Consider the following 13930-nt stretch of genomic DNA (forward strand, 5'->3'; position numbering starts at 1 on the left):
ATTGAACCAAAGCGATGTTGTTCGGACATCGAGGAGATACAGGGAGACAGAAACTGTCGATGACGTGCCTCGCTCAGGCTGCTCAAGGGCTGCTACTGCAGTGAATGACCGCTACCTACGGAGGAACGCTGACAGTAACGCCACCATGTTGAATAATGCTTTTGTTGCAGCCACAGGACATCGTGTTACGACCAAAACTGTGTGCAATAGGCTGCATGATGCGCTGCTTCACTCCCGACGTCCATGGCGAAGTCTATCTTTGTAACCACGACACCATGCAGTGTGGAACAGATTGGTCCAACAACATGCCGAATGGACCGCTCAGGATTAGCATCACGTTCTCTTCACTGATGAGTGTCGCATATGCCTTCAACCAGACAATCGTCAGAGACGTGTTTGGAGGCAACCTGGTCTGGCTGAACGCCTTAGACACACTGGAAATTTGTGGTAAGGTCTTATGGGACCGAACTGCTGAGGTCAGCGGTCCCTAAGCTTACGCACTACTTAATCTAACTTAAACTAACTTACACTAAAGACAACACACAACATACACACCCATGCCAGAGGGAAGACTCGAACCTCTGATGGAGTGAGCCGCGCGGACCGTGACAAGATGCCTTAGACCGCGCGGCTAGACACACTGTCCAATGAGTACAGCAAGGTGGAGGTTCCGTGCTGTTTTGGGGTGGCATTATGTGGGGCCGACGTACGCCGCTGGTGGTCAAGGAAGGCGCAATAATGGTTGCGCGATATGTGTATGCCATCGATCCGACTGATAGTACAACTATATTGGCAGCATATTGACGAGTCATTCATCTTCATGGACGACAATTCGGGCCCCCATCTTGTGAATGATTTCCTTCAGGATAACGACATCACAGGACGAGAGTGGCCAGCATGTTCTCGAGACATGAACCCTATCGAACATGCCTGGAATAGACTGAAAAAGTGCTGTTTATGGTCGGCATGAGCTACCAACCATTCTGAGGAATCAACGCCGAATTGCAATTGAGGAGTGGGACGATCTGGACCAACAGTGCCTTGATGAACTTGTGGGGAGTATGCCACGACGACTACAGGCATGCATCAATACAAGAGGACGTGCTACTGGGTATTAATGTACAGCAATCTGGACCAGCACTTCTGAAGGTCTCCCTGTATCGTGGTACAACATGCAATGTGTGGTTTTCGTGAGCAATAAAAAGGGCGGAAATGATGTTTATGTTGATCTCTTTTTCCAATTTTCTGTACAGATTCCAGAACTCTAGGAAGTGAGGTGATAATAACCTTTTTTTAATGAGTGTAGAAATGGCATTGGGAGCGGTGTATTAATTGTGGATGAGCGTATTTCGAAGGAGACCCTGCACAAAAAGTAAAAGGTATGTAAAGAAAAATTTTGTGGACAGAGTTCCGGAATTTGTTTCAATAGACTTCGTATTTCCATTTTCTTTACTGAAAAAAGAAAAGCAGTAGTTGGCGGGTACACTTTTGCCGGTTTTAGAACTACTTCTGGAACGACAACAACAGCCTAACATTACAGTTCAAGCATCACTTTATGTATACAATTACGGCTCTCCCCTGGAAGTACAATGTTCAGTATTCACAAAATTATATTTCCGTCTGAGACCTGAAAAACTCTTTGGTCACACTTGATGATATTGACTGCTTCAGCTGAGGTCACGAACTGACGCAGAGCACTTCTAAAGCTCGGCTCTTTAGTAAACTCTGTGCGAGAGCACTGCAGTCATGAGAGAAAGGCGCTGTCTTCTCCAGACTCTCCCATTCGACGTTGCGGACTGCAGCGAGACATTGCTATTTGTCTGTGGTATTGATGTGGATTGCCTGCTTTCGTGTGGCTTTACGATCTTTCGTCAATACCACATGCACAATATTTGCAAACGAATGATGTATCCGACAATTTTTAAAGGTTTTTGGGTTAATAAATAAATAAGAGATCAAGCACTGTATACACTGTGACTTATATGTGGGGAAATAGCCCCCGAGTGTGATGTGGCAGCTGTTAAACTAAAAGCTAGTTACCGTATTCGAAATACCTGCATCAAAGAATACAATAAAAAATCTCGGAAGAGTGGCGTGTCTGCAGATGATATGTACATGCCAGCTGTTGGATAGTTTGTCACAGCAGACAGAGTTTTCGCCTTCGTGTCATTTCTTCCTTAAATGGGCCCAGGATTTGTCCTCGTGCGAAATCTAGTTTCGGATCTAACATTTGGGTTTTGTCTTTCTTGTATCTGACTCCTCTCACAGCTCAAATGCCATAACCTGTACAATAACATACAAACCAAGGGTTCGTTTAAAGGCCAATTCACACTGGCCGTCAGGTCCCGTCCTGTCAAAACATTCGGCAATGCGTTTCAAATGGCAGCATCTATCCACGCCCTGTGCTGATTTGGTGAATACAATTTATATAGGTTCAAGAATTTAGATAGTTTGTAGGTCAGTAATTATTAAATTTGTTCTGAAAAAAAGTTTAAATTGGGGGGGAAAAAAATTCTGAGTCTTACGGGAAATTCTATGAATATTCTAGGGAAATTTGAGATATGGTGTCTGGCAATTCTGTATGGGCGAAGGCGTAAACAAATACGTAGTAGCGGGGGCAGGTATTGTTTATGCGGAGTACGTAGGTATGACATGGATTGTAATGCATGGAGAGAGTAGAAGATATATCTGTTGTTTCGTTAACTTTGCATTGTGATCGAAGAAAGACTTCAGTACGCTTTTGTAATAGTGTTCTGGTAGTGTGTAGAATTCCTGCTGCTGATGGGGTTTAGGTTTGAATTGTGATTGTGTTACGCTAATGAGATGAATGTGACAGGATACAAACGTTATTGTAGAACTTTACGCTGACGTGAGAATGGGGAAGAAGAAGAAAAGGGCGAAATGGGTTCAGAAAAGAGTCCGTCCATTGTTGCTACCTTTGGTGCCGTGTCAAGCTACGTCAGCTGCTGTGACTAGCACATCTGGAGGAGCAGGTAATTGATGAATAGACCTTATTAGAGCCACGGTGTAAACGAATCTTTTATTGAAAACTTTTGTAGTGAGTTCATGTATATTAAGTACATTTTATACAGGTTTTAGCTATTTCTGTAGTTTCAAATATTCGGCTTTTTCTGTAGCGTAGCCAGATGTCTAGATTAGATTGAAAGGCGATAATTTGGATGTGAGTTGGCGAACTCGATGAATAAGTATGCGAAATAAATGTTGTGGAAACAGATTCCTCTGTATTGTAATTTGATGCCATCCATGTGTAACATACTTCAAAAGCGTATGTAAAGCGCTTCTCGTTATAAAAGCTAAAATTGCGGGGCAAACTCGGAAAGCCTATTTTACAAAATGTTGAAGCTCCCGACGAGAATTTTGGTGCATATTGTGTACACATGAACTACGGAAAATGTAAGGGGGTACAGTACATAACTTTCAGCAAGTTGTGTGCCTTACTAAGTTTGCATTTACTTACTCTCTAAGTTCGAGGGGAAACTTCAAGAGAACTAAAAGGAACTTTTCACACCATTACATCTTCACTAGTTTATCGGAAGCGTAAACTGTTACAGGAATTGATTCAGTGTTACAGATTTCCACATGACACTTAAATCACAACTTTTGCCAACTGTACTATGACCGATTCTTTTTTCCTGCCATGATTTCTTGGCGTTTCATTAGCGGGTCTCGACATTTGTAAGTCTTCTGTTGGCTGTTTATCAAAAATGTACATAATTTTTTAACGTAATCTACGCTAATTGGGTGAGGAACATCTAAAATAAGAGTACCTGGTATGAAATCACAATGCATTAGGTCTGTAGTATAGCAATTTATTCATTCAGGAATCAATTTTACAATGATATAGGAATACTGTAGTCGGTTTAGTACAGAAAAGTGAGCTATCTCTGTCTTCCACACGCTGCTATCCAGGTATAACAGGAGCCCTTTGTTAGCTATTTCTCTTATACCTGTATCTTTTGATCTCTGTGTAGAATTAACCGTAACAGATTGCAGTCATCAAGCCCAGCACCTGGCGTGATGGTACAGTGTGCTACTGCGTACACAGGGTCACCTCTGCAGTAATTTTGACAGCAGCTATTGTATTTCTGATAATTTAAAGCTGGTGACTGTGCCCTATCTTTGAGGTCTCTGTGCCATTATTTATCAAACTAGATAACACAGGACTATGTGTTACCTATGCTGTCCTGACCTACCTTGATGCAGGGGATGTTAGATCATTTGCCTGATGACCAATTTTCCCCGATCTCTCACACACTGAAAGCATCTGGCATCTGGTCACGAGTTGTCAAGATACTGGCTCTCCAGTGCTCGCCAGTCCCTATGGCTGATACATTTGGCACAGAGCTGTAGCTGTGTCGAAGAACATACCCTATTTGTCATCCAAGCTCAGTTTGATTCAAAGCCCAGCCGGATTAGAGCCGTTGTTGCTGCTAAAGCTGGTAGTAATGTGTATTACATTCCACACACTATGTTCTCCCAAGTCACGAACATAGTCACAAATTCTTCCTGAAATGCTGCATACACACGATATGTAAGATTTCATTGTTTGCCGTTGGGGTAGATGTTGCAGTTTTAATGGTCTGCTGTGTAAATGTAAAATTAGGAGGAGACAGAATGGTTCGCCAATACTTACCTTTAAGACATGAAATTCCAGTACTGCTGAAAGATGTGTGCAAAAGTAGAAAGAACTACCGTAGCGTCTTTAACTGTTGGTTTCTTCTTTAGGGACAAAAGAGGGGTGGGTTGTTAAAGGCGAGAAAGGAAGTGTAGGCCCTTTGCACCTCGGCCTGAGAGTGACCTATTGGGTGTGAGGACAAGGCAGAAAGTAACGTCTTTTGTTCACAGTGACTATGTACAAACAATAAAGTGTGTGTTGCAACTCAAACAAAACATTCGTTTCATCGATCGAAAAAGTTCATGGAATTCAGCTGTAACCACACTATGTCTGTAGGCATAGTTGAAGAAGGTATTTTTTGAAATTCCACATCTAAGGGGTGAAATTGGGTTGAAAGGCTTTTGAAAACATGACAGTTTTAAGGCAATTTTGAAGGTAGACCTACAAAAATTGGTGTTCGATTTTGTGGTCAGAAATAAAGAAATATGTATTTCAGCATTCTTGAGAATTTAACACCTACAGCTATGAATATTTCTTTTTGAAAATAAATCATTATTAAAGAACTGCTGAAGTTTTTTTAAAGATACATCGATAAAGATTGATATTTGATTTCTCAGTTACAAATAAGAAAATATACATGTTTAAATGTTTGTGTAAATTTAACCCCTAATGAGGTGAAGTAGAGGATAAATGCTTCATGAAAATATTTAATAATGAAAGCATTTTTAAAGCTAAATCTACGAAACTTGGAATTTGGTGTTTCGATTAGAAATAAAGAAATGCATGTTTCACTGTTTTTGGAAATTCAACACCTCGGGGGGTAAAATAGGGGATGAAAGTTTTAATGGAAATATTTCATTATGGAAGCATGTTTGAAACTAAATTTATGAAAATTTGTATGTGGTTTCTCTGTTAGACATAAGAAATGAGTTGTGCTGTTTTTGGAAATTAATCTCCTAAGTTGGCAAAATAGAATGAATAGTTTATGAATGTGTTTCATTGTGAAAGTTTTATGAAATTATTGCATTATGAAAGCATTTTCAAAGCTAAATCTACAAAAAATTGTATTTGGCATCTCAGTTAGAAGTAAAAATAACATGTGTTTCTATGTTTCTGGGAAAATTCAGTCCCTATGAGGATGAAATAAAGGATGAAAATTTTTAAGAAAATGTCTCATTATATTACGAAAATTTTAAAGCTAAATCTGTGAACATTGTTAGTTCACCTCTTGGTTGAATGTAAATAAATATTTGTTAGGGGATGGAAGTTTCTACGGAAATTTCACCGAAAGAACGCAAATGGCGTGATTAACAAAAACCTTGGACTCTAGCTACCAGATTCGCTTTTTGGTCAGAGATACATTCGGGAAAGACCATACTTGTATAGCCTTAATTAGTGTGGAAGTTCAGAAGGTGCTGCAATTCGTGAACAACAAAAAATTTAAGTAAAGACCATACAGTCTGCGAGAGCAAAGCAGTGAGTACTAAGCTAATGATGATATAAATAAGTTAAGCCATATATGGGAATAATGTTTTCAGTCAGCGTATTTACTATTTCCTTTTATAAGACTTTCCATTAATTTCAGGTGCAGAGAGCAGTGTTTCCTGTATATGTATATGTGAATTTAGGTTTGAGTTTGTCCTCTTGCACTTATCAGCTTCTGCATCTGAAATAGATTTATGTACAACTGTGGCAGTGCAGATCAGTCACTCTTCTTTGCTTTTGCAGTTTCTTCTGCAACTATAGTCATATATTGTTTCATAATGTACATTAACTACATCTACAGAAGACTGTGCACTGTGAGGGACATTGCATAAGATTGAGTATGTGATTTTCACAGCTCAATACATGAATGAATATCATCTTCTCTGTCTGCACATATGTGTCACTGGATTGTTAGACTGTGTGCATTTACTCCTGGTATGCCACACTGCTCCAGTCTGGGATGACGGTGCAAGAAACAAACACCAAGAGCTGTGCAGGTCTTTGTCTCACGCAGATACTGTGATTGTTGTCCCACACCGAAGTTGTGCAGTTTCCCTCTCTACACTTGTTACAAGCAAAGATAGATAACAAATGGTTCAAATGGCTCTGAGCACTATGGGACTTAACATCTATGGTCATCAGTCCCCTAGAACTTAGAACTACTTAAACCTAACTAACCTAAGGACAGCACACAACACCCAGTCATCACGAGGCAGAGAAAATCCCTGACCCCGCCGGGAATCGAACCCGGAAACCCGGGCGTGAGAAAAGATAGATAACAAAAAGGCCAGACAATGTCAAATTGTTTTTACTATTTAAAATTATTATATTGCTATTATGAATTGGCTAGGTAGTCGTAGAGTTAAACTTCACCTCACTGGAGTGTCGTATAATGGGCGATGGAAAGGTTCTGTTTGAAGGCTTTGCTGCAGTGTTTATACAATGTAGCATAACTCTGATATGGGTATAAAAGCACCGACACGGAATCAAGGTATTAATGTGGCATCTGTCTTTCTGGCATGCGTGCTGTAAATGCAGAAACGTGGACTGTTGTAAAATTTTACCAAATGCGCCCAACAGGACCAGTGTGCAGTTATTCTCAGCTGCCAAAGGACAAACACAGGTAGGCACCTGTCAGAGCATAAAAGATGTGCGTGGGCTCAGCACGTCTGTCGAAGATAGCTGTATTGGAATGGCACGAGAAGGTGTGTTGCTGCGTATAGCAAATGTTGGAACACACAAGTTACGCCAACTCGAGTGGGAGATACTCTAGGACTCACCCTGTAGACCTGATCTCTCTCTGTGCAATTACTGTGCCTACGGCCCCTTAAAAAGGCCTTGAAGTGTCAACGGTTCCTGTCTGATCAGGATGTGCAGCCGGCAGTCAGACTACTTGATTCAGCAGAAAATTGTGTGTTACCAACCTTGAATGTCAGTAGAATGATTGCCTCAGCACTCGTGGCAATTTTGGCTGATTTGCATATGGATTCTAGACTGTGTGGCCTTTGAAAGGAAACTTTTTGTTTGCTCCTTATGACACCGCAAGGGATGTGAAATACCTAAAGTTGTTGAAGTAAAGTACAAATATTTTCCATATATTTTTCTCTAACAACTCTTCTCACATCTATGTTTATTGTCCGTAAAATACATGGTTAAATTGCTCAGTGACCATGTACAATACAAATATTCTTAGTGTGAAATGAACCACGTCTGCCATCAACCAACTTGTAATGGATGCTAAAAGTCTTCTGTACATCAGTTACCAAACTGTTGATTTCAGTTATGTTTTAATCATTACAACAAAGCACAATGAGGTCCTTGACAGTGTGGACCCCTTTCTCTTTGCGGCAGCTGTCTGTTAGTTGAATCGCTGCGGTGACCTGCACTGTGAAGTGACGCGGCCTCAAAGAAGTATGATGCCATGTTACCACGATCTCGTAAACTCCATAAAAAAAGAATTTGACATCACTCAAATGGGAAGTACGTCATTGTTGCCATCAATATTTGTAACACCACACAAGCAGAGCTGCCAGCGAACATGCTTGTCCCCAAGTAGTGCACCTCAGACTGCACAGTGAACTCGAGCCTGAGGCTCCAACCATTTCTTCTCTGCTGACTTCTGATTGCTCAAGTCTGGCTCAACTGACTTCTCGAGGCCTCTCACCTCAGCTTTTGAATGCTTTCTGCTCTGACTGTTCCTCCCTGGCAGTGTCCATAGGTTAGGGAGGGAGAGAGGTGCTTTGATTTCTATTGGCAGCTAATGAGCTATTGTTAACACATCTTGCCTTCATAATCACTTGTGACATTACAGAGTCCCCTTCCCAATCACCAATCCTCATCTCTTACCTTACACTGTCTGTCACACTTTGAGAGCATAGCACTTTGTATTTAGGACATCCATGGTTGTCATATTCCATGTTGAGTAAGAAGGACTATTAATAATCTTTATTCAAATTCACAACTGGTTTAAAAAATTATATTTGCATCAACAGGTGTTCATAGTCAATCCAGAGAGGTGGTGTGTTTGTGAAACTGCTTGTGTCTTTGAATAAAGAGTTTGAACAGTTGCAGTGGTCCTCATTTGACACACTTTGGAAGTTTGCCCAGCATCTTAACTATCCTACTAGGGGCACTCAAAGAGTTTTAATTGTCATCTCGAAAAAATCAAGTGAAGTCCATTAAACTTGGTGATAGTGTAGCCCTAAACTTTTTCACCATTCAGCGCATCACATTTTTCCCCAATGGAAAATGAGCAGATGGAGACTTCGGTCACAGAAGCCAGCATTTTGACTGTTCCGGAAATGTCACCTTGTCGTTGGTGTGGAAATGGCTGCCATGCAGTGGTTTCTTCATCTGAGGAAAGAGAAAGAAGTCACTTGTTGCCATGTCAGGAGAATACAGGAGAGGTGTGGGAGAGCATACAGAAGCAGCTCGTGTGACCCTGTCCTGAGCAGCTTTCTCGTGGAGCAAAAGCACGTCCTCACGCAGCTTCCAACATAATCTCGTCTCGACTACCTCCCATAACCTCATAAGGGTATTTTGAGGTCATAGTAATACATCAGTGGTGACAAGGTAGCTCAAGAAGTCACCTGAGAATTGGCCTGACACAGTCACAACATTTCTGCTGCTCCCTCGGATTGTCCAGCTTTTTTAATGGAGGTGAATAGTTGTGAACCTCACTGGGCGGTGAAATTTACTGTGTACAAAATGTTGAAATATGATCCAGTAACTGGTTTTCACTTTTTCCCATGTGATCCAGTGACTGGTTTTCAATGTTTCCTACATTGTCTTGATTGTGTTACCCGGGCCTTTGAGCATCAGGTCCTCAGATTCTGTGTGACCACATTGGAAGCATCTGTGCCACATGACTATTGTGTCATATGATGTTTCACTGTTGCCTTACACCAGCTCAGCGTGGATTGTACAGTATTGTTCTCCTTCAGGTGCAGAAAACAAGTTACTGCACACTACTCCACTGCCTGCACAATTTTGTTGTGGCTTCTCTAGTGGCGTGCCGTGGTGCTGTTGCATTGGGATTGCAGTGTGTACCAGAAAACAAAAAAAAATTACATTGTAACTTTATATTTCAAAGGTGGTAATTAATTCTTTATCTCTACACCAGGCATGCTTGTTATACTCTGTCAGCCCTTTTAATTTTCCATCCACCCAATACGAGGGTGATTTGATGTTTGGTAAAAAAAAGTAAGAAAAAATATTTGTTTTATAAGCAACTCACCTTACTTTTCGACAGTCTCCTGTGAGGGCTACATACTTGGTCCAGTGGTCCTCCAGATTTTTCATCCCATCAGAAAAATAGCATCTCTCAAACTCTGCAAAATACTTATTGATTGCTACTATCACTTCTCATTTGATGGAAATTTCTTCCCAGCAAACCAAAGTTTCAAGTTAGGGAAAAGGAAGAAGTCACTTGGAGCTAAGTCTTGTGAAGAGGGTTGATGAGAAACCAACTGAAAGTCCTATTAGTGCACTTTTGCCATTGTTATCAATGGTGTGTGGGCTGGAGTATTATCCTGGTGAAAGAGCATTTTTTTTGTGTGCCAACCTCGATTTCAGCCAACCCAAGTTTCAAATGATCCAATGGTGAAGCATAACAGGGTTCAGTTACAATTCTGCCTTTTTCCAACTAATCTATGACAGTTATTCCTCAGGAATTCCAAAAAAACAGTGGCCCTCACCTTACCAGCTGACAAAATGGTCTTTGCCTTCATCAGTTCTCTTCCACCAGCCTTTGCCCATTGTTTTGGCTGCCGATTTGACTCTAGTTTGAAATGATGGATCCAAGTTTCATCAGCGGTCACAACTTGGTGGAAAAAGTCTTACGGATTGTTATTAAATGTTGCCATACAATGGTTGAAATGTCGTTCTGAGCATACTTTTGGTCAACTGTGAGCAACTGTGGCACCCACCTCGCACACAGCTTCTTTGTAGCCATTCTCTGAGTGGTATATTATGTACTTGTTCAGTTGAGATACCTACAGTCTCTGCACTTTCACAAATGTTTTATACGGCAGTCTTGCATTACTGTATCATGGATTTTGTCAGTGCTTTCCTTTATGGTGACCTCATTTTGATGCCCATGCTTCATTTAAATTCATTGATCCAAAAGTAAATAGTCTTCAATGATAATGCATATTCTGCTTGAATGTCATCCAGTTCTGTTCCGATTTGTGTGCTCATCCAGCCCTTCAAATGAAAATGTTCAATAACAACACGAAACTTGGTTTTCCCCATTTTCAATCACAGTCAACACACTGACCAATTCAGACGGCTGTCAACAATGAACTGTTCTCTGTACGTTGTTGATACTTTTATACGCTCTTTGGAATAATCAAGCATACCAACCATGAAATTGTTTAATTCTTTTGAGGAAATTTACTAGTCCTGTCAAACCACCCTCATATTCATACCAACTCCTCAAACACAACGCATGCAGTACATAACAGTGACCCCCCCCCCCCCCCCCCACTTTTGCGTTGAGGTCCTGCTGGACCAGTTACTGCTGAACTGCCATCATCTGCAGCATGGCATTATTAGGACTTGATATGGAGGGGCACGGAATTGGCACATCACGCTCCCAGCCAATGTCGGCTTTCCAGACCCCGGAACCACTGTTTGTCGATTGAGTATCCCCTCGATTCACCTCATGAGGCTGAGTGGACTCAGTTCCACTCCTCCCTCTGAGGAAAAATCACTGGCAGGAGAAGAGATTGAACCTGGTGTTACCCAGCAGAATAGTATTAGAGCAGAGAATACAAGTTTTTGAGCTGTCTGGAGCATAGCGTACCTGCGTGGTACACAGTGGTTGTATTAACAAGTATAAAAACACATGGGCATGGGAACACAAATGAAGAGAATTACATTACCACAGACTCTGCGAGAGAGAGCACATTAGAAACACCTGGTGCAGCACTGTGACATCATTGCAAAGGAGATGTAGTGATATTCTGCTAATGGGGCAACGTGGAGTAACTACTTCAAAAGACAATGCAAGAATGCCTTTCGGACTGCGAACCTTGTAGAAAAGAACACGCTGGAGCTCTGAAACTAAACATTATTCCAGCAGAGTACACTGACAGGGTTGAAAAGCCCCCCAGTAGGGGGATTAGGTCATTGACCACTTTCTTCTTCCTGCGTCTCGAAGTCGGAGTAGGTCATTCCAACTGTACCAGTGACACCAATGGAAGGCCAGCTCCGTTAGCTGCAGAATGACCTTGTGATAGGTGATGAACTGTGGATAGCTGCTGCCCGTTTGGAGTCCGCTTCTAACAGCCAGCATCTGTCCTGGTGTGATGCGAACTTCAATTTTGCAAGCTGTCGTTCCTGTCAGTCACAGTGGTGACTGACTTAAAGTGAGGGTTGGGCAAATATTCCGTAGACATAGAACGGACACCTCTGACTGCAAGCTGCTCAACTTGCGATCAGGGAGCCCGTTGACGCCACTTCTTGGCAGAGCGTTTGCTGCTTTACCGACTGTACAGTCGGGCCTCTCCTCGAGATGTCCTCCGTGCCGCTGTCGGGACTTCTATCCTCTCGCCGTCAGGACAATCGCTGCTATGGGTGTGCAGATTTTTGGGGCTGAGCCTAAGCACAGTTATGCTAGACGAGAGTGCGGGGGCTTTGGGAGTTGTCTGGTCACACTGGGCCACAGGAACGTGCCACTGTGCCTCGTACGAGGCAGCAGAACTGACCCTGGGCAACACTGGTTCCGTTAACCGCAGATTCCACAACAGGTTATGACGTGCCATTTGGCGTGTTCCCACATTGGAACATAGTGATTCTTCCGCTGAGCAGTGGAGGAGCAGACTGATTCACTGTAAAACTCTCATCATTAAATGGATGTTAATTGAATATAGTCTCGTTGATGCGTCAGGGGTCACACGGGTCCTTGCCGCCGCCTTGTCTGTAGAGTCAATAGTTACGCCTCTGTCTGTTACACTTTTGAGTACATCTTTCTCGCAGCAGCTGACTGCGGCCTTGCATTATGTGTGCTGTGGCATGAAACGATGATGTTTGGTGCACCTCTCTGACTGAGCCTAGAGTTTCTCATGCGGTAACATTTTTATTTGAGAATGTCACGTCTTGGCTTTTCACCTGTGAATACTACTCATTCTTTCTTAAGCCTGTAAGCTCTCTAATGGGATTGTCAACTGTAGAATATTAAACTTTGATCTTCCTTCCTGCCTTCCTTCTTATCTCCATTTAGTTCCTCTGATTATGTGTAACTTTAAGACATCAGTGTGTGCCTCGGGAACACCTTCTGTATGAATTTCATGTAATTAACATGAACCAGCTATATTACTAAATGTTGCATCTTTTTACTTCTAGAAAGTGCAGCAGCTCCAGAAAAAGTAATACGGGAGGACCTTACTGATGAAGTGAGTGAAGTGGACTTTACGAATGAAGTGACAGAGGTGGAAGATACGAATGACGAGATAGACGTTCTCGGTAAATATGCGGTCCGCTTACTAGCTGCACATCCTAATATTCTGTCAAATGCAACACCCGACATCTGGCATAAAATTACAGTAAGTACCACACTTGTGTATCGTACTATGTACAGAGTGACTTTCAAAGTCGAGTCATTCCATGTCAAATCAACACTCTTTAAATAAAAATTTTACCTCACCGTCTTAGATTTTGCTGGAAGTTGGTATACTTATAGTGGGTGCTGAAACTAAGAAAAATAGCAAATTTCAATTTTTTACCTCAAACCTTTCCTGAAATATGGTCATGTAAACTTTTCAAAAACTGGCCAAAAATATGTGAACGGACTTTTTAAATTGACCTTGAGCTGCCCTAATTGAGCTAGAGAACTGGGAAAGGTGTCATTTTGCAGCATTTTTCATGCTCTTTCCAGTGATAGACAAAAAAACATAGCTTCTAATTAATAACCTTTTTCAAAATGGTAATTAATATTTTGATTTAATTTTTTTACAAAAAGTACATAATTGAAAATTTTCAAAATATTTCCGTAACTACTTCATTGTTGTTGTTGTTGTGGTCTTCAGTCCTGAGACTGGTTTGATGCAGCTCTCCATGCCACTCTATCCTGTGCAAGCTTTTTCATCTCCCAGTACCTACTGCAACCTACATCCTTCTGAATCTGCTTAGTGTATTCATCTCTTGGTCTCCCTCTACGATTTTTACCCTCCACGCTGCCCTCCAATACTAAATTGGTGATCCCTTGATGCCTCAGAACATGTCCTACCAACCGATCCCTTCTTCTGGTCAAGTTGTGCCACAAACTTCTCTTCTCCCCAATCCTATTCAATACTTCCTCATTAGTTA

The 13930-nt window shown here is 41.7% G+C and overlaps 1 protein-coding gene across 1 annotated transcript in view; it reads left to right on the forward strand.

Annotated features, from left to right (window-relative positions):
* The first annotated feature begins 2606 nt into the window (after positions 1–2606).
* The window catches only part of LOC124550601 (nuclear RNA export factor 1-like), a 135068-nt gene continuing 123744 nt past the window's right edge, over positions 2607–13930 (forward strand). The window contains exons 1-3 of the mRNA XM_047125324.1: positions 2607–2645; positions 2856–2993; positions 12968–13167. Coding sequence (XP_046981280.1) covers positions 2876–2993; positions 12968–13167 — 318 coding nt within the window. The 5' untranslated portion in view covers positions 2607–2645; positions 2856–2875. The remainder of the gene's footprint in view (positions 2646–2855; positions 2994–12967; positions 13168–13930) is intronic.

This window comes from Schistocerca americana, chromosome 9 (assembly GCF_021461395.2).
Source record: "Schistocerca americana isolate TAMUIC-IGC-003095 chromosome 9, iqSchAmer2.1, whole genome shotgun sequence".
NCBI lineage: Eukaryota > Metazoa > Arthropoda > Insecta > Orthoptera > Acrididae > Schistocerca > Schistocerca americana.